Source organism: Mus musculus, chromosome 16, assembly GCF_000001635.26.
Source record: "Mus musculus strain C57BL/6J chromosome 16, GRCm38.p6 C57BL/6J".
NCBI lineage: Eukaryota > Metazoa > Chordata > Mammalia > Rodentia > Muridae > Mus > Mus musculus.
The window spans coordinates 81,617,186-81,639,246 of NC_000082.6; the positions used below are offsets into that span (position 1 = coordinate 81,617,186).

At 34.2% G+C, this 22,061-nt stretch overlaps 1 protein-coding gene across 1 annotated transcript in view; it reads left to right on the forward strand.

The window, feature by feature from the left end:
* Ncam2 (neural cell adhesion molecule 2) overlaps positions 1-7,105 on the forward strand; it is a 423,594-nt gene extending 416,489 nt beyond the window's left edge. The window contains exons 17-18 of the mRNA NM_001113208.1: positions 4,156-4,275; positions 6,157-7,105. Of these exons, the coding sequence (NP_001106679.1) occupies positions 4,156-4,275; positions 6,157-6,268 (232 nt within the window). The 3' untranslated portion in view covers positions 6,269-7,105. The remainder of the gene's footprint in view (positions 1-4,155; positions 4,276-6,156) is intronic.
* The last annotated feature ends 14,956 nt before the right edge of the window (positions 7,106-22,061 follow it).

The following is a 22,061-nucleotide window of genomic DNA, read 5'->3' on the forward strand; positions in this document are numbered from 1 at the left end:
CTTCTCCAACACCAATTCTGCCTAGATACCACCATGTTTTGTGCCATGATGTCAATGGAATGAACCTCTGATGCTGTCAGCCAGCCCCAAATAAATGTTGTCCTTTATAAGAGTTTCCTTAGTCATGCTGCCTCTTCACAACAATGGAAACCCTAACTAAAGCAGAAGTTGGTACCAGGGACTGGGGTATTACTGTAATAGGCCTGACCATCCTTTTGCTTTTAGGAATGTGGACTATAGGACTCTCTAAAGCATTGAGATGGTTTAAGTGGGGCATAATGGGCTATATAGGTAGAAGCATGGAAGTGAGTGTTGAAAAGTGAATTTTGAATTAAGGGGAAGTGGTTTCAAAGGAGAAGAATTTTAGTAAGTGGCCTAGAGACTGTTTTTGTCATATTTTGTTGAAGAATAGGGATGATTTTTGACCTTGAATGAAGAGTCTACCTGAGGCTAAGTTAAAGAGATTTTGATTAATTGCATTGACAAAAGAAGTCTCAGAAAAGTACAGCATAGACTTTGTCCTCTATATACTCATCAAGGTTGTTTTATTAAGTGTAACAAACTTGGTAAAAATAATACAAAATTATAGTTCAAGTAATAAAACGGTACGAGGAAGTACAATGGAGCTAATTGCTATGTTCATGGAGATAAAGAGATTAAGGGAGTGGTGATTTTGGGCCAGATCCCACCCAGCTAAGCTTACAGTTTATGTGTCTGTCATTGGACAAAGAATTCTTATATAATGTTAGGCATTATTATTACTTGATTATTGTTTTCATTTGGAATTTTATCCTGAATGAATTATGATTCAGTTATACAGGACAATGCCTTTGATCTGGATTTTGAGGAATAGTATCCATGAAAAGATTAGGCCATGAAAAATATGGTAGTACATGCCTTTGATCCCAGAAGACAGAGGTAAGCAGATCTCTGAGTTCAAGGCCAGCCTGATATAGTGAAAGTTACAAGTAGAGACATGCTTAGTTATGAGCATGGTAATAGATGCCTATAATCCCTACATTCAGTAGACAGAGCCTTGCAGATGTCTGAATTCAACATCAGTCTATACAACAAGATCCTGGATGGAACAACATAGGTAGTGAAAGAATTGGAATATAGAAACCTGGTGATAGTGTAATGGAACAAAGGTACCAAGTTCTAGTTCCAGGATGCAGCAGTACTTGGCATCTTTGGCCATGTGGCTCTGGTTTTAGAGTCAAGAGTACAAGAGACTACTGGGACAATTGATGCTGGTTAGCTGGAAACTAGATGTGATTAAGAAGAAGCCAACGGGCTGGGTGTGGTGGCACATACCTTTAATCCCAGCACTTATGAGGCAGAGGCAGGAAGATTTCTGAGTTTGAGGCCAGCCTGGTCTACAGAATGAGTTCCAGTACAGCCAGGGCTACACAGAGAAACCCTGTCTCAAAAAACCAAAAGAAGAAGAAGAAGAAGAAAAAGAAGAAGAAGAAGAAGAAGAAGAAGAAGAAGAAGAAGAAGAAGAAGAAGAAGAAGAAGAAGAAGAAGAAGAAGAAGAAGAAGAAGAAGAAACCAGCATCAGTAAGTGAAATCTTCTGGGAAGTGCTTTCTGTGAGCACAAAGAAGCTGTGTTCCAGAGATAACTAAGGTTGTACTTCGTGCTTCAACTGGACTTTTTTAATGTGTAAGAACCACTAAAGTGGTACTGGTATTGAAGTAATTAACGGGTCATGTAGAGCAGCTGAGGCTTGGCAATGTGAAAGAGCAGTGAAGGCTATTGGTGAAGGTGCAGCCACAGTTGCACCTGATGTACCAGGACTAAGGGGGTCATGCAAAGAAGTTGAGGCTTGGCATCATGAAGAAAGCTTTTGAGAGGATATTGCTAAAGCAGAAGACTCAAACTAATTGTAGATGCTAGTACTATGAGATGATTCCTGAGAACAGCAGCAGCATTGACTTGGAGTCAACCAGAGCCTATAGTGCTACAGAGAGCAGGTCTTGAGAGGTGATGCAAGCCCTTTGGAGGAACCCATAAGATCATGTATGCATCCCAGATACTGGAACAAGAAAGGATAAAGCTGAAGTTGTCTTGAACAGCCCAAAATACTAGAGATGTTGAACTGTAAGATACCTGATGAAAAAAGTAAATAATGGAGAATGGCACCAGCCCAGGAGAAACAAGTTTGTTGCAATCAACAAAGATGAAAAGAGTTAGGGATATGAGGAGTGCTTTTACATCAGAAATGGAAATAAAGAGATTGGAGGTTGCCCAGCTTGTTTTTGGTACTGCTTTGGTCCAGAATTTCATCACTATGACATTTTGGAATGGAATTGTATATCATGTGATATTGAAATCATTCCATCTCCTTCATGGTTTTTATTTTATAGGGAATTGTGGTTAAGCAATTAGATGAATCTCAGAAGAGACGTTGAACTTTTAATATTGCTGAGACTTTTAGACTATGGGACTTCCAAAATTGGATGAATGTATTTTTCAGTTTGGTGTTTTCTGCTTCTCTCTGAAGTGCTTTGTTTTCCATCAAATGAACTATGGCAATCTATTCTACTCTGCTGTCTCCTTCTCATTCTTTCGTTGCAACTGATGCTAAACTGAATGGATGGAATTCAACTGAACTGACTGACTGAACTTAATGGATGAACTCATGAACAAACTCAATTCAACTGCACTGATGCTGCTCTCTCTCTGTGTGATGCTCCAAAGCAGCTTCTCTTTCCTGCCTGTTCTTTTGAGAGTTGGGCACATCTTATCTCTGACTCATTCTGTCAAGTATTTGATTTGTCACTTTGCCTACATCTCAACTAAGCATCACTTGTGAATATGGCTGGCTCCTTCTACAAACTAAGTTTACCTTCATCGTTAGAAATTAAAGCCACATACTAAGGGTGTGTTTGTATTTCAGACAGATCACAGAGACCTAGGTATTTTGGTTTAAGTTAAAATTCATAGAGATTTATGAAGATCTGTTGATGTGATGATCCTTCACACATGCCATCCTGATCATTTGTCCTTCAGCAAATGTCCATTTAGCATCAGTGTTTTCCAATCTGCCATTCTGATGAATGATTTATCTTTTTTCAGCCAGTTTTTTAAGCTGTTCCCATGCAGGTAGAAGGGGTATCAGCTTTCTTCATCCTCTGCATTTCTATCTTTCTGGTGTCTGAGTCATCACTTCTTCCTGGCAAATCTCCTGCCTGGCTCTATCTCAGAATTCTTTCTCCCTCCTGTATGTCTCACCTTCTGTTTCCTGTCTAATACACAGGCTGTAGGCTTTTAATTGACAAGTGATGCACATGAGATTCTCTTTACATTACTCAGATCAGTTCATTATTAATTTTGATTGAACCCATAGTATTTCATCACCTATGGAAATGTAAACAAAACATCTTCCCTAACTAACATATTCCATGATATCTAGTCTGATGTTAAAACATCTTTGAAATCTACAAGTTGATCTAAAAATTCCACATTTTTCTACAATTTAGTATCTTTAAGATAATCTTATTCTCCCTTTCTGTTTATCAAGGTATAATTAGATTTTTATGAATCCACACAAAAACTACAGACTTAGACACTTGTATTTCATGCCAGAACCAGGGAATTTGTGGGTTTGTAACGTTTGTGAAGTTCATGATTTCCACTGTTTCCAATGTTGTACATTACTCAAAATTTTAAAAGTACTTTATGCTTAATTTTTTCTAACTAGGGAAGAAATTTTTCAAATTATAAACATTAAATGAAATATTTTAATTTTTAGTACTTAGATTTTATTGGTTAAGTGACTTTTTCAATATAATTTTCTTTGTATTCTCAAAACATGACTATCATCTCTAGTCTAAACTGGCTTCAAATTACAATCTTCGTGACTTGCTCCTGGGTGCTAGACTTACAAATGTTCAGTATATTTTCTAACACTAAAACAAAGAAACAAACAGTCTACCCCCCACCCCCCCCAATTAAAATAATTGTAATCAAATGAGACGACATTGCTTTATTCTAGTTCCTTAGGGAAAAAATCCCAGAGGTATCTATTTAAAAGGAAAAGTGTTCGATGTTTGATTTATTGGAAATCAATCAGGCATGAACGTGTGTGTGTAAGCCTAGATGAGCATATTTGACACATCGAAGAATTAAATCTTTTTCTATATCATTTTTAGGAAAGATGGATCAAAAGAACCGATAGTGGAAATGAGAACAGAAGATGAAAGAATCACTAACCATGAAGATGGGAGTCCAGTAAATGAGCCAAATGAAACCACACCGCTAACAGAACCTGAGTACGTAGCTGCACATGCTTGCATTTGGGAATACATAACAGTAAAGTGGTAAAATATTTAAGTAATTGTCATATCAATAATATCACTTTATTAAGGGAAATATTTTAGGTTTTTAAATTAAAGTTCATTTAACTCTTAAAGTCCATTTTAAGATATTTCCCTTGAAAGTATAATTTCTTACATTTTAAAATATAACAAAATTTTACTAAAATATATATGTGGCATGAAATCCTTGGCCTCACTGAATATTGATACACATTGCAACATGCATAGATTATTAAAGAAATTATTCTTCTCATGCTAACTTTAATATGTTCTTTGATAATTTCATAACTCCAATATTCTGTATCCTAATTACTTTCTATTATCTCTCATCTTATTCTTAATCTTGTCAATCTCTCTCCCCTCTATAACTTCTTTTCATGCGTCTATGGCTCTATTTTGTTTTCTGATTGATCAAGTTTTTAACATGTGCCTTCTTGTGTACATGCATTTGACTCTCCATTGGAATTTAATGGCCTTATTAATGAGTATACAACAGAATATAATGACAGATTTTGCCCCTAATCCACCAGTACTTAATGATAAAATTAAGTACAGAGGTTGGCTGAAGTTGTATTTGTGAACATTTGGATATAATCATTTTATCGGGTTCCCAAAGAAGCATATATAAGATGGAACACTGAATTAGTGAATGTTGTAATCTACAAAAAATATAAACTTATCATTCCATTTTGTCAATTTAAAATTTAGTGAAGCTATCTCAGTTTTAGAAATAAAGAAACAAGGAATGTGAAGAGGTGGTTCAGTGTTTAAGATCAGTTGTTTCTCTTAGAGAGGACCCAGGTTCAGTTCCCAGCCATCACCCATGTGATACCTCTAAACCCATTACAAGTCCAGTCCAGGAAACGTTGTACATTTTTCTGGCCTCTGTTAGCACCAGAGACACATGCAGTATACAGACATGTATGCAATCAAACACTCATACACATAAAGATATTTTAAAAAACAATATGTTTAATTGTCAGAATCAGAAAAAACTTCACAGCATATTTAATAGTGATATGAAAATATTAAGAAAAATAATATGAAAAATGACAAAGAAACATTATAAGAAAAAATTTGTAAATGACACTAATCTCCATCAATTTCCAAAAAATATTGATAACTCACATCATTTTTAATTGAATGCAGTGGTGTGTCCCACACAGAATTGATATTCTTTTGAGAATTATTAGAGATGATAAAAAAGTAGTGGACATAGATCAGAATTCTGACCCTAATAATTCAAAACTAATTTGTTTTTAATTATACACAGTGTAAAATCAAAGTTACCTCACAATAAACAATTAGATTCATCTAGAGTCACAAATACTTTATTTCATATACCTTTTGTTTTACATTAGATTATTAATGGTAAATGATAATTATTTTATTAAATCTTAGGTTATTTTGCAATAAATTGTTTAAATACTTAAAAGATCATTTCTAAAAATATTCATAAAATTAACATGATACAAACAGGAATTTATATTTCAAAATACATTTTAATACATATAAATACATAATATTAATGGGAAAATGTGACCAAGAATTTAAGAAATAGCAAAGAAAATATATGAGAGGTCCAGGAGGAAGTAATGGAAAGGAGAAAATGTAGTTACATTAAAATCTCAATGAATAAAATGATTATTTAAATAAGTTTGTGTATTTTTTCTGTAATAAGTAGTTAAGGGTGTACTTAACAAAGGTTTTTTTTTTTTCTGTTTTTCTTTTCTTTTTTTTTTTTCCTTTTTCTTTTTTCTTCTTTGAAAAGGTCAGAAGCGGGTTTTAAATTATACACCTAAAAACTGAGTTTGCCATCTCTCTGTTTATTTCCAGAAAATTGCCTTTAAAAGAAGAAAACGGAAAGGAAGTTTTAAACGCAGAAACTATAGAAATTAAAGTGTCCAATGACATCATCCAGTCTAAAGAAGATGACATAAAGGCATGACAACAAGTTTCAGCACCTTGGTCAGCACCTCAAGGAGCATTTGGTTTGGAGTGACACTATGACCAAAACTATTCCATTGACCTTAATTTCTCGGGAAAAGTCTAGCTTGGAATAGCTTGTACACATATACATACGACAAACTCCTCTGGCCACAACCCATTTCTTTCTGTTATTGTGGTGGTGGTTGTTTATTTTGTTAAGAATTCGGTATAAAGACTTGATTGGCACCAATTTTGGGGTTTCAGTTCGATTCTATAATTGAAGTACTGCAATTTATTAGATGGCTAAAGTGGGTTTTTTTTTTTTGTCTTATATAACACAAACAAATATGTTTCTCTCTAAAATATTAGGTTGTAATGGAAGGCAGAGAAAAACGTTGTGAGCTAAATGTGGGAAGTGTATGAAAGCCCTGCATGTTTATAAATCTTATCTTGGGCAAACACACTATTGTGAGGGCTTTCAGACTAAGACGAAGGCACATAATAAAGGGTATGCTTTTTATCAGGGGAATTTCAGGGAACCCAGGCTTGAAAGGGCCAGTCAGTTATCTTTTGCAGATATTAGAAATTGAAACATTGTTGGAGAACTCTTTTCACCTTATGACCACACTGCATTTTTCGACATTGATCTTACGTACACTGATACCAGGACAAAATTGTTACACATTTGAAAGAAGATTAGTTGTGTGTAAAATTAGATTAGAAAGATCCCTAAATCTCTTTTTATGTATACCATATTCACCCACAGTGGATTACACAAAAAGTAAATGTATTACAAGTAAAAATGGTATTGATTTCTGCCCTCAGCTTCAAATAAAGTGAATTTAAATGGGAAAAATATCAATATGCTGTCTTGATATATTTATAAATACATGATTATTTTTATTTATAAAATAATTTATCAAAGATAAGGTTGTTTTCAAGTACTTCAACTCATATTAGATATATTTGATGTATAGTTTTAGATGATCATTAACATTATATGTCCCTCATTAAATGAAAGTGGCTACTGAATTATAAAAGTATGTGTTAAACAGATTTAATTTAACATACAAATGTGCCAGAATAAAACCTGAACAATTGAAATGCTACTAATGTTTTATTTAAAACATTGCATTCTAAAATCTATTTAAAATCTTCTTTAATATTTTTGATAACCAGCTATGGTTGAAGCAATCATTTAACTATTCAACATAAACTTTCTAATATAATGTGTATTATATAAGAATATATTAGTTACTATCTTACAAGCTATGCAAACTCCCTGAGGTCAAAGTCTGAATTATGACTTAACTTATGAGTAACAAAAACCACATTTGTGACCATCAATATGCATATGTCGGGAGTAGCGTTTTGATGATGTCTTAAGTCAGAGACTATAATGTTTCTAAAGACTCTCCCCTCCTCACAACCTTTAGTGTTTGGGTATCAATTGAACAGCTCTAATATTAATATATTGGAGAATATATTGTAATAGATTATTGAAGGAATATTTTTAACACTGCAGATGGATCTGCTCTTACACCATCTCTCTTCGTAAGTCCCCTTTTGAAAGTATAATAAAATATCAATGCCACTCTGAAATAATTTTATTTATAAAGTGCTTGTGTATCATCCAAAGAGAGCCCCATGTACGTTATTCCTCATAGGCTAGTTGTCAACTAGACTGAGTGTTCCCAACTGAATGCTAAGGTGCTGTTCTATCCACAGTGCTTTGCTGTAATTCAGAATTAACACAGAGACCTCTCCTTCCTGATCATCCCGGCATATTCTAAAGAAAGAGGGAGAGAGAAGACACACACACACACACACACACACACACACACACACACAAACACACACAGGAACACACATATAAATCTGTGCCTATTTAAGAATCTGAAAAATGTCTAAGGTAAGCAAACAAACCAGTTTAACCCTTTTGACCAACGTGCTTATTCAACATGTTCTTGACAGAGTTGCCTGGGGTGTTTAGCCTCTGTTTGTCTGGTTATCTGGGTTTCTTTGTAGGATGTACTTCATTATGCTTGTTTTGTTTTGTACCAAATGTGCTAAAACTAGTCGAAATACTTGAATTTGTTTGTTTGTGTAAAGTGAACAGGCTTAGTGGTGTCTATGAAGCAATAGCCATGAATACTGATTTCTTTTCCTGGATAGAACCACATGGGTTTAAAACTAATGATATTAAAAATAATTTGTATGACTGATGAAGCGATTTCGCATGTTTAGAATTGTCATGTTTGTGCTATACCACAAGAACAGAGAAATCAGAAGAAAAAATATTTTTTGTGTTTTCTCAATTTGAAACTTTGATTTTATCGTATCTTTAGATTTTTCTATGTAAAGAAACCAAATTAAACTTATATATATATATAATGTTAAATTTCTTGTCCATCTTATGGAGCTGTTAGGTAACTTTGGATAGATTCCATACATGGTATCAATTGTCTAGGAGATGCTGAACCAATATTGTCCTTGAATTTGATGCCCAGGAGAAACAGTATATTGATGTAGAAAACATTTTAATCTCCTAATTACACAATTTGTCAAGTCTCCAAAAGATAAATATCTTATTGAAAGATCTCATCTCATGACTAATCCTGGAAGTATCTATTGCTTATTTTTAATCTTGTTTTAGTCTAAACAAATTCACGTACTTTTAATAACTATCTGGGAGTCACTCATGTATTGCGATAAAATAGCCACTGGACAAAATTTAAGTCCTGTTAAGTTAATGTAAATTTTGCACCAGTTAAATCAAGAGGAAAATAAATGTAAGATTGGGAATAGTTAAAAAAATGACAATCTCTATTTGACATCATATGAGTAAATTTTACTATTTAAAGTAATTCATATTTTATTTAAAATTTGACACAAGTGAGTGTATAAAAGTACTTCATAATGATTTAAAAATGAGTTCATAAAGGTGATGTCCACAGGTTAATTTATTATTTTGTGGATAACAAGCATTGCTGTTCTATTTATACTAATCTCTAACATTAACAGTCTCTAAAACTTTTATTTCTAATAGTAGTACATAAATCAACATTTTCAAAGGCTTTTTGATCCAACAGATGTCATATGAATCTTAGTATTTGAGTTAAACACACATATAAATAAAAAGTTATTACTAATTAAATGAATTACAAGTTCCAGCGATTAATTATATATTGAAATCATCTTAATACTTTGAGTAAGTAACAGGTAGCTGTGCCTTTATATTAGCATGACATTCTGTTAAAGAAAAACTACAACCACTCTCACTATTTAAGTGTTTCAATTGAACATGTGACACTAAACCTGCAGTGTTTACACTCAATGAAAAAACTTAGCTACAACCTCTTTCCCTTAGACACAAAATCTAAACCAAAAAAAATGTATACACTCAACGTGTACTTTAGTCCACCCATAAGATACTTTAATTTGTTCTATATCCTTTTTCTAGATGATTAGAGCATATTGAGAAAACTGTGACATTCGCTCTAAGAGACACACCAGATGCTCCTTAAAATCAGGGCAATCACTGGAGTGTCACTTGGATCCTCAGTGTTGCAGTTGAGACCATAAATCATCCATATGATGACAAGGAAAACAAATATCAAAATGTCTATAATTGAAAGAGAAAGAGAAGTTTAAATTTACATTTTTAATTTAGGAAATACTGTGTAGCATATAATAGCTATTTAAAATTATATTATTTTTTATGGCGTATGATATAAATGCTTAGTTTAATTTTCTCATGGTGTTTTCTTTCAGAGGGATTATTTTTAACAATTCATGAAAGGTGAAAATCATTTTTAAATGAGAGCTTTCTTATTTATGTCAAATTTCTTCTCTTAATTAACACTTTGGAACATTCTGTCTAAAGCATAAATAGCATATAGATATATTTACATATGCTGAAATTAAATTGTGGTTGGTTAAAAATTCAAATTTAAACATAGATGTTAAATTATTTAAGATAAAATTATATATATGGTCTTAAAAATATTCTAATATGAAACAACTATGTATAAATGAAAATATTATAAAGGGCCTAGCAATAGGAAATGTGGAGTAAGTCCAATTTTCTTCCAGGCTCCACCATTTTTATTTTATTTTATTTTATTTTATTTTATTTTATTTTATTTTATTTTATTTGTGTTCACCCATGTAGATGCAGCTATTTAACAATATTACTAAAATAATAACTATCTCCCTTTATATAATAATCTATTACTTTTATTATGTATAATGGTAAATATTTATTTGGCAACTCATTTAATATTCTTAAAAATGGGTCATTATTAATGTTTACTTTTATAATATTATAAATTAATTAATACATATTATCTCTAATTTTCTTGGTTTTGAAAAAAGTTTTGGGTTTACATATCAGGCATTGTTCATGATTATGATTATAGAAAAAATGTATATCACAACTTTATCCTTTGCTGATTTCCAAACTCATATCTTTTCGTGTCTAATTTTAGCCTTTCATGGAAGAGAAAAATTAAAGAAATGATGTTTGGAATGTTTCTGCCACATCCAAATCGAAAAGTTAAGGAAAAGATAAATTAAGTTATACAGAGGTGAACTTTTCCTTTAAAAGATTCACAGAAATGCCTGATGAAGGAATAGAAACATTATAAGCAAATATTAGGGTCAGTAACAGCAGAGTAAGGAAACCCCCTAATGGAATCTGGAAGACCACCTAAACTGTGATATACTCTATCACACAATTTTAAAACGAGATGTTTAAGCCTAAAAACACACTACTGTAAAATTATATCTTTAAAAATAAGAACAACTATACTGCATCTTCAAAAAATGTTGTTGGTTTAGGAATTTCCCTCTCAACCCCGTGTAACTAAATCAACATAGAAATAAACCCTCACATTTGAGGGTATGTGAATTCTATTCTCTTATTCAGTAACATAAAAACATACAGTCATTTATTTTCTTTAACTTACACAATCCATACAAATTCTTTATTCTTAACTATCTTGTTTTCTTATGATTTCAATATACTATGTCCCTATGAAATGCTGTATATATATGTCTAAACTGTAAAAAAGTATACTGCAAATGTTGAAGTTTTGTATTTATGAAAGACATTGAAAGTATGGCTTATGGTATTTCAAAATTGTCACTCTTCACCATTTGTATATTAATAGTAAAGATACTTTTACTTTAATAAAGTGTCAAATTTTATGTTTTTCTAACAATATCTCAGTAGTGAGAGAACTTGTAATTAACAAAAATTTAGTGTCTAGGATATACAAATATATTTCTAGGTGGCCAGAAGAAAAATGGTTTCTGCATTTTGTAGCATTTTAAATCATAGGACTATGGCATATAAACACTGCCAAACCAGAAAAATATAAAATAAACACTTGCCACAGAGACATGAAATACTAGCTTCATTAGTATTACCAAGGTAAGCATGGGAAATAGGGTTGTGCTGTTTGTTTCTATTTCATGTTGAAATTTTATTTCATACTATTAAGTTTAAAAGAAGGGTATTATAGAAATTGACTATATGTACATACATATATAATATATATCACATATTTTTTTTATTTTCTGATATTAAATTTTCATTCTCATTATTGTTTAATTTTAGCCTTGCAAAGTTTGTTACTCCACAAAGGTTTCACCAGTGTGACTTCATAAACACAAGCTTAACACTGGGTTAACATATTTGACACCAGTAGACATATCAAAGTAGAAGTGGAAATGCCTATGTATCATGAACCCTACACAAGGAACTACAGGAAACTAGGGAATGTTAAAAGTGGTAGAAATGTTCTTCCCTAGTGAAGAAAATCCCAACTTGATTCTCCTATACCAAATGATAAGCCCTATAAAGATATATACAAGAAACACCATACAGATTGACCAGGTTATATTTGGTAATATGCATATGGCTATATATGTGTTCAATGAAGATGAATAAAAGATGTCATGAATTTAAAAGAAAGCAGGACAGGAAAATATATGAGCGTGGGGAAGGGTGAGAGAAACAGGAGAAATGTAATTCTATTACAATTAACATAAATATTGATGCATTTGACAATAAGCTAACACATAAGCGTGGTTCATTGATGCCCTTTATCATCTCTGGTCTAGCTATAATAATGGTTATCTATTGGCAGAAAGGCTAAGAATCTGGTATTTGTTCCATTCAGCAGGAAGCATGAAACTGGTCCTCAGTTTACCTAGGTGTATTCAAAGGAATAGACTGTAATACCAGCTGAGGACTGCCACAGCAGGACAGATAAACCAGCCAGTGAGAATCAGGGAAATCTGTCCAAAAAAAAAAAATCAGTACCTTTTTGCTTCCATGTTTTTTTTTTTTCTTTTGACTCTGGGACACAGGTTTACAATGATTCTTCAGCCATCAAATGATCTAGACTTGCAATCAGTCCCTCCACTTCAAATAATCCAATCAAGGGAAAAAAAAAATCTTGCCAGTTTTTGTATTTTACCTGATTCCAGATGCACTCCACTTGACAACCACAATGAGCCATCATGCAAACAGATGATTACGGGAACTTTGGAACCTTTTTACAATTCAGGTAAGAACTCAGATATGGCATTGGGAACAAAAAAAAAGCTATGCTCAAAGTCTTGATGCTCTGTACATTGCTAGTTCTGGACTTGGACATATTATGTAGACATTTATTTTATAAATTGGGTAAAAATTATTGGTTCTAAAGCATATATATTATTCATCTTGAAGAGATCACTCATATATTTACTGATCAGTGTTTGATAATTTCATCATTTGGTGTTTACAGCATAGCAAAGAAAAATTGTGATTGTGAGTCTCCTGCTTGCTGTCTTTGAACATTAATTCTGATATGAAATTGTGTTAGGCAGTGATCTAACACAGCTGCTTTACACATCAATCTGAAATGAAATGGTTTTTAAAATACTGGCTTTCATTATTCTTTGTCAATTTGACTACATTGGCATCCATTTTTCAGCATATTTTGGCTACTTGCTTCCAAAAAGGAGTATAAGAAATAGAAGTTCAAAGTACAAATTCATTAAGCCCCTTTTTACTTCAGGCTTGCAATATTCATTTGATTTACAAAAGGCATGTATATGAGGCATATATATTCTCATTGTAGAAGAGAATGCTTCTCAGATGTACAATGAACATTTATCTTCATTGTCCCTTCTCTTCAGTCCACATTCTATTTTGCTGCAATGAAAACAAATTTGATGGCTGGAAATCTTAGTCACATTCAGAAACTGCTTATCCTACTTGTCACAGGCAGAAATTTCCTCAAGTTTCTTCAAATAAGGTATTTTTTTGTCTTCAAGCAGTAAAGCACTTTCAAGGATTCAATAATTGTCTCCTGACCTTCAATTTAGCCTCTTCAATCCCAGAAGCACCAAGAGGATGACAGAAATTCTAGTCCTTTATTGTAGTCAGAGATCTTGTAAGGCAATTTCAGTTTCATTTATTGATACTACTGTATTCATTTCTTATTGTTGTGTTTAAAAATCACAGTGACTTTAATGTCTTAAAACCCAGACATGCCAGGCAGTGATGGCACACACCTTTAATCCCAGCACTTGGGAGGCAGAGACAGGCAGATTTCTGAGTTCGAGGCCAGCCTGGTCTACAAAGTGAGTTTCAGGACAGCCAGGGCTACACAGAGAAACCCTGTCTCAAAAAGCCAAAACAAAACAAAACAAACAAAAAACAAAACAGCCATTACACATCTCAGATCTCTGCTTCCCTCAACATACCTCTTCTTCTGAGGTGGCGATTTTGTGATTCCTTAGTTTAGATCAAAGAGCTCAGGGATCGTTGAATGGCCACTTAGATGATGTAGCATATTTTTTCTCATGTTTTAACCTGATCTGTAATATCACCTTTTTACTTATATTTTCATGTTTGGATGTGAACACGTTTTGAGAAGCCTTTATTTGCCAACTCTAATCTATATAACAGGACATTGAAAATATATTTGCTTCATGAATCACTTTCAATTTTATCCTATTGATTTTATTCAATTTATTTATTTATTCACTTTACAACCCAATATCAGACCTTCCTGTCCTTCTAAAATCCTCTCATGTATGTCTTCCCTCTATCCCCCTTAGAGCAGGAAGCACCCCATCTAGGTGTCAAAAGCTGTTTCCAAAAGTTATATATGCATATATACATATATATGCATACACACACACGCGCACACACACACAAATATATATATATATTAAAAACTCTGAAAGTCTGAGGAAGGAACCTAATAAAACCAAAAGTACTATGAAACAAAGCTGGTCACAGGGAGTACCCTTTAGAATTCTATGATGGTAAAGCGGGAAATCCTAAGTCCATGAGATGAAAGTTTCAACAGAAATATTGTTTGTAGGGAAGACAAATTAGCATCAAGTGCTAGTCACTTCTTTGTGAAGTGTCTTTATTTTCAATGTGCTATTATTAGTCTACAATGTTGCCACAATTTTCACAGGGTGCATTATCTCAGAACTGTGGAAACATGCTAGATTTCAGTCTTAAACATTGTCGTAACTAAAGAATTCGTAGATAATCAAGAGACACTTAAACACACCGGTTTGAATGATCAAAAATTTGAAAATACTTGTGTTTGGTGGAGATGTTCGACAAAGAAGATTCTCAGCCAGAGGAGGATCTTAATTACTAAGTAAGGTAAGAATGATTCTTTCCAATGATGCCCGACAACGCTACATATGCTGCTGGAGCCAAGGGTCCCTCCATGTGTACTCTTCCTATGGGGCTGCAAACCCCTTCAGTTCCTTCAGTGCTTTCTCTAACTCCTCCTTTGGGTGCTCAGTCCCATGGTTGTCTGTGAGTATCTGCCTCTGTATTTGTCAGGTTTTGGCAGAGCCTCTCAGGACAGAGGAGGAGAGGCCCTTTGTCCTGTGAAGGCTTGATGCCCCAGTGTAGGGGAATGTCTTGGGGCTGGGAGGCAGGAGTTGGTGGGGGGTGTGGTAACAGGGAGAAGGGGGTGGAATAGAGGGTTTCTGGGAGAGGGAACTGGGAATGGGGACAACATTTGAAATGTAAATAAAAAAATCCAACAACAACAACAACAACAACAACAACAACAACAACAAAAGAATGATTCATTTTATGGATACCAATAAGTGAATCACCTCAAATTCATCTGTCATCTATCGATAGGCTCATGTAGAAAGTATTTAAGATGGTAGATAACGTGGTAGGTTCATGGGTTTAAAAATATTGACTTCCACCTGTATATTATATAAGAAGATTTATAATGTGCTATAGTTTCTTTCCTAGCAAAGTAATTATATTATCATTTTCAAATGTAATCATAATGGAATGACACCTGCACAACCCCCAGGAACAATGTAGAAATCTGATCCTTAAAAAGATCACTGTTATTAGCATCATTCTTTGTTCCAAATTCCATATAAATTATCATGTCAGAGTTCTGCAAAAGAACAGAAAACTATGCAGACTAACAGAAAACCAGTGATAGACATACATACACCATCATTTACATCTGCAGTATAGATGTAAATATATATGTAATATATGAATGGATATACATGTGTGTATGAATGTATAGTTCATATAGTTGTGAAACAACACTATTAAAAATCAGCTATGTGTATTTTAAGTATACATTATTTTAGCATATGTTATATATAATTGTGAAAACTTAATAGTCTAAAACATACAGTACAGAAGGTTATGGAAGGGCACTTAGAACATGATCCTTTAGTATCTAGGGAGTATTCATCAGAGTGAAAAACACTGATTTGCATAATCATCTTCCTTGTTTTCATGAGAGAGTGTTAAGGAAATTCCAAGATTAATTCTTTAGTCACTGATTACTTTCAAACAGAAAATATATGATTTGTAAAGAGAGGAAATTATAACTGTGTTTTGCCTCCTACTGTCAAGAGTTTAGACAGAGACCCCCTAATTGAAGTACACATATTTATAATAACCTGTGTTTCTTAGAGATTCTAATTACTCATCTACTGATTTCCATCTCACAATATCCTATATGTTTTATATTGAAGATGCTTGTTATTTTTTCAGCTGTAAATTTCTGCAGGTAGGGGCCAATACATTTTACTTCATGAACACAATATGTAACATTTATTTAAGCACTTTCCACTTTATCGGGACTTTTAAAAAGTTTCAAAACCACATTTATATTGGCAAGCCTTCTGTCTAAATTAGAAAAGAATGCGTTATGTTGTTAATGGATTATTGTGTGTGTGCCAATTCTGTCAGTGTAGTGAATAATGATACTTAGAAGTGTTCGGTAGCCCTTATTGATCTTTTGCTCATAGTCTCATTAGCTTTCCGAGTAGCGTTAGACACCTCCCCTCAGTTGGTGCATCTCTCTTTCTCACACTTAACTTTTACCATTTTTTATACTTAATCATACATGTTAGGATGGTTATGTCTTCTGCATCAATTTCTCTTTCATCATTATACATGTTCCAATTCTTATTTGAGTTAATATGTCTTTCTTTTTATTTGAGATTCTCAATTACTTGGAATAATACCATTAAATCGATTTGGTGCATTGACATGATCACCACGATGACACTGAGAATTATCAGCTGAATAAAAACTTTATGGAAAACATTTCCTAATAAATAACAAATAAATACATCCTGGAAATATGTTCTCCAAACAAGGTAGAAACAGTCAACACAAGAATCTACAGCACCTGTGAATAACTCCATGCATGATGCCTACAAAAGATCAAGGCAGCTAAAATTAAAGTGCACATGGAGGAGACAGTCACAAACTCTACCCCTGGCTGAGGGATGACTTGCAGTTAATGGTTTTTAGGAGAAGGAGAGTCAGTTTTCTCTAAGGATGCAGTCCTTGAGACGCTGCCCACGTCCCATAAAATGACCCTACAACTGTCCAGATAGTGGCAGCATTAAGTCGTCAAAATAGATTTTCAAAAGTAAGTGATAAAACATGGGAAGGAAAGATGTGTGAGAGAAAAGGGGAGTAGGAAGAATAGACTGGACTTGACCAAAATATATTAGTTGCATATATGAAATTCTTAATGGATAATAGATTGATGCAGAGAGAGGGAGAAGGAAAGGGATGGGGAGGGGGAGTGGGGAGAGGGAGGGGGAGGAGGTCTGGACAGAAGATTACCATCATTTGATACTATTATTAAATAAAAATATAGAACAATCTTAACTAAACAGAGACAGAGACTATCCCACACAGGTGTATAGCTGACTGGTAATTTTCTGTGGAAGGGAATGAAATGATCCAGTTTTTATTACATCATCAAGAACAAAGATCAGGTCCAGAGTAGGGAGGGAGGACATGCCAAATGAAGGAAGAGACTGTAGTTAGGAATGACACTGCTAGGGGAGATCCTAGCTCACTGTGGGTAGTGCCACCCTAGACAGGTGGTCCTAGGTGCTGCAAGAAAGCAGGATGAGAAAGCCATGGGTGCAAGCTAGTAAACAACATTTCTCCTTGGCCTCTGGATCGGTTCTTACCCTTATTTCCTTCTGTGATAGGTTGTGATGGGGGAGGCTAAGTGAAATAAACCCTCTCCTTCCCAAGTTGTTTTTGGTCATGGTCTTTTACCACATAGCTTTAGAAACCCCATGAAAGACAATATTTCAAACTACCAACACTCTCCAATAAACTAGGTGATAGTGGCAATTCCTTTTTTTAATTCTTGTCTGTGTTACAAAATAGAGCAGAGATCCCAGTTCTTGTAGGATATCTCCCATCTTGGATTCCACTCAGACACTGATTCTCACTGGAAGCATACAAGTTCTTGCTTCATCGTCACGCCCATGTCCCATTGCTGTGTCTGTGTTATTTTCACTTCTAATGCCTTCTCTCTTGACTGTAAAGTCAAGAATAATGCTCCTGAAGTTCTTTCCCACAAGCAAAGGACTCATACAAGGGAATGGTACCACGTAGTCTGCACATGCACAGCCGAGCTGGCCACACATGAATATCTCCTGGACTTCAGTGTGGATTCAGTGAAACTCAAGGGGTAGTAGAGTGTTATCATAGAATCAGTAAATTATGACATTGAGTTTATTACTATTCTTGCATGTTACTCCTTAAAACTATAGACTAAAACTCTAGGCAGCCTAATACCCTGTAACAAAGTTCCCCACCCCTGGACAGGGTCACCAGACTCTTCCAGAATCTCTTGACCCTCCTGCTAATGTTCTGTTCTAGTTAATGAGCCTGTCTCAGTTTCTCTGACAGCCTTTTCACAATTACATGCCCTCATGAATCTTGCCCTCCATAGGCAATGTGGAGTTTCAGCTTGTAGAATAAAATGAGTTTAAAGGAAAAAAAAAAAAAGGAATTACACTGTTCTAGAAGTAGTGGCAGTAGATTCTTCTCTAATGTCCATGACCTTACTATTCCTGAAGAGGCTGGCTAGGTTTCCAGTGCCAGGCACTGTCTCCCTACTGAGGTGGCCTTATGTACAATTAGATAGCTACTACTTGCCACAGACATGTGAGTGTCACTTATTATACCTTTATGAATATCTTGCCATGATGATTATTGTCATAGATCAAAGGTGATACAGCTGGGTAGGGCTGTGTAATTGCTTACCTTGGCAGCTTGCACAGTATTTTCTGGAAATATTAGCATAGGCTACAAGGAAGAGGCTTTCAAGTAAGGTACATTTTGATTCATCTGAATCCTGCGTCCTAAGTGTATGCTATTATTAGTAGTACAGACCCACCCACCTTCCACCTCTCTTGGGAAATTATAACTACATTGTTTGGGGAATTACTTGTGTACATTCACTGGTCATTCAAATGGTGGGCTCTTATTCCTAGTACTGGGGTATTTCTTTGTCAGTGTTTATTCTGAGAAACGTTGTCAGCTCCAGTGTCTTAACTTTAAGATATTATTGCACTATCACACACGTGTAGCCACCACCCTCATCAAAGAAGCTTCTCTTTACATTCAAATAGAGATTATCATAGGAAACCACAACGGAGCACAATTCAGGACCCCAGGCACAGTGGATATATCTACATCATGTCTCCTGCATCAATAACGCCAGGCCTGTCTTGGAATGAGGAAATTACCTGTGAAAGTCTCCAACCCTGGACCCCTGCAGGGAAGAGTTTGCACTAGAATGAACACGAAACCAAGATGAGAAAAATAAAAATGAAAATCTCACATGTCACTGTGAAAAAGTGAACCGTTCATAAGATCACAACCATTGGCAAAAATAAATATAGACAATGATTTTGGGGGAAATGGAATTTCAGTCTCCCAGGGATGACCCTGATTATTGATTAAGCAATTCAGAGGACACATGCAACTATATACAGGACAGCTGTAAAACATCATGCTGTGTTTATTTGTATTTGTGGTATACATGTACATACACACACATACACACAATGCATATATAAGGATAAACATGATAGTAAAATGGATAACAAATAGGATTAGGGACATTTGAGGGTTTAAAGAAAGCTTAATTGAAATCAGATGGAGGGAGAAAGAAAAAGGGAAGGGATTGTAATTCCACTTCAATTTAAAACTTTAAAAATAATAACAAACATTTATTTTCCTATCAAAATGACTTATATTTTGAAGACATAAAAATGATATTTTATGTGCCTTTCACATTATTTCTGGATGCAGGCGAACAGTATTAGTTACTGATGTAATATCTTCCATGATACAGGTATAATGTAGTCCTATTTTTATAGCTTTGGTATTCTTGTTTTTATAGGTTCCATAGAAAGGAAGGTTTTTGACAAAATAACATTTATTTCTTCCTATGCCTTAAGTATTTTGTGCAGTATCAACATTGAATATATTTAGAATAGAATGAATACCCTTTGCATTCCAATATGAAGCATAAGGACAACAAAAAGTACAAATTAAAAGATTGAAGAAGTAGTATTGAGTTAAATTAGAGGTAAATATATAAATTAAAAATGAGTCATGATTAACTATCCAATTTTGTTCCTTGCGTATAAAGTTTACTATGATCAGAAGCCAAATAGTTTATTCTTTAAATATAGACACATGGAATATATGTTTGAATTTTAGGGAAGATTTTATTGTGAATTGATTAAAAATTAGCATACAAAGAACAAAGACATTTTTTAACCTTTGTTTGAAAGTTTGAACAATGGTTTCAAATTAAAGGCAGAATAGAATGAAATAATTTGTTATAGCATCAAAAACAAATGAAGGAAATGAAAAACAGTTAAAATGAAAATAAAAAAAAAAGTCTGCATTCTGGTCTGTGCCCAAGGCAAATCAAATCAGCTTGCCAGATCCAGACTCCACAGCCCTGCCTGTCTCCCAGGAAGTCTGCTTTAATCAGGGACACAGGTGAGACCCTGTCTCACCTTCAGCTGAGACCTTCACAGACTAGTGACCTGTCTTGTCCTGACAGATCCCAATTGCCCTTCCAGAACCCATTATTATTCAAGTCTGCACCTTCATCTGCACCAGTGTACTACACGTTCCCCCACCACACAGCCCAGCCTGACTCCCAGGAAGACTGTATTAACCAGAGATACAGGAGACCTGACTTAACTAGAGATAGCATTCTCTGCGTCTCAGAACACACAGGTCAATCTGCATCTGAGGAGGCCTGCTACAACCAGAGACACCCAGGCCAGTTAACACCAGAGACAACCAGATGGCAGAAGGCAAGCATAAGAATATAATCAACAGAAATCACAGTTTGGCACCACTAGAACCCAGATCTCCACCACAACAAGCCCTATATACCCTAACACATGTGAAGAGCAAGATTAAAACCTTAAATCCCAACTCATGTAGAAGACAGAGGTTTTAAGGATGATATAAATAATTCCCTTAAAGAAGTGCCAAAAAATACAATCAAATAGGTGAAGGAATTAAGCAAAATGGTCTAATAACTAAATTTGGAAATATAAATATAAAGAAACAAATGGAAGCAATCCTGGAGATGGAAAACAGAGGAAAGAGAACATGAATTACAATCATAAGCATCCAAAACAGAATACAAGAGGGGAGGAGAGAATCTCAGAAGTAGAATATACCATAGAAGATATTGATACATCCATCAAAGAAAATCACAACTGTAAAATGTTTCTAATTTAAAACATCTAGGAAATTTTGAACACTATGAAAAGACCAAACCTAAGAATAATAGGGATAGAAGAGGGTGAGGATTCTAAGTTCAAGATCAAAAACATCTCCAGCAAAATCATAGAATCAAACTTTTCTTACATAAAGAAACAGATGGCCATAAATATCTATTAAAGATGCTTACAGAACACCAAATAGATTGGACAAGAAAATAAAATACTCTGACCATATAATAATCAAAACACTAAATGTACAGAACAAAGAAAGAATATTAAAATCTATAAAGGAAAATGTCCAAGTAACAAATGAAGGCAGAACTATCAGAATTACACATGACTTCTAACAGAGACTCTGAAAGTCAGAAGATCCTGGACAGCTGTGTTGCACACCCTGAGACCAAAGATGCTACTACTATCCCTGCAAATTTTATCAATAACCACAGATGGAGAAACCAAGATATTCCATGTCAAAACTAAATTTAGAGAATGTCTTTCTACTAATCCAGCACTATACAGGATACTAAAAGGAAAACTACAGCACAAGGAGGGTAACCACATCCAAAAAACACAAGAAATTAATCATTTCTTGACAACCCCCCCCAAAAAAAGAGAATGATACATATGTAATACATTTAACACCAAAATAAAAAGAACTAGTGATCACAGTCATTAATAACTCTTAACTTCAATAAACACAATTTCTC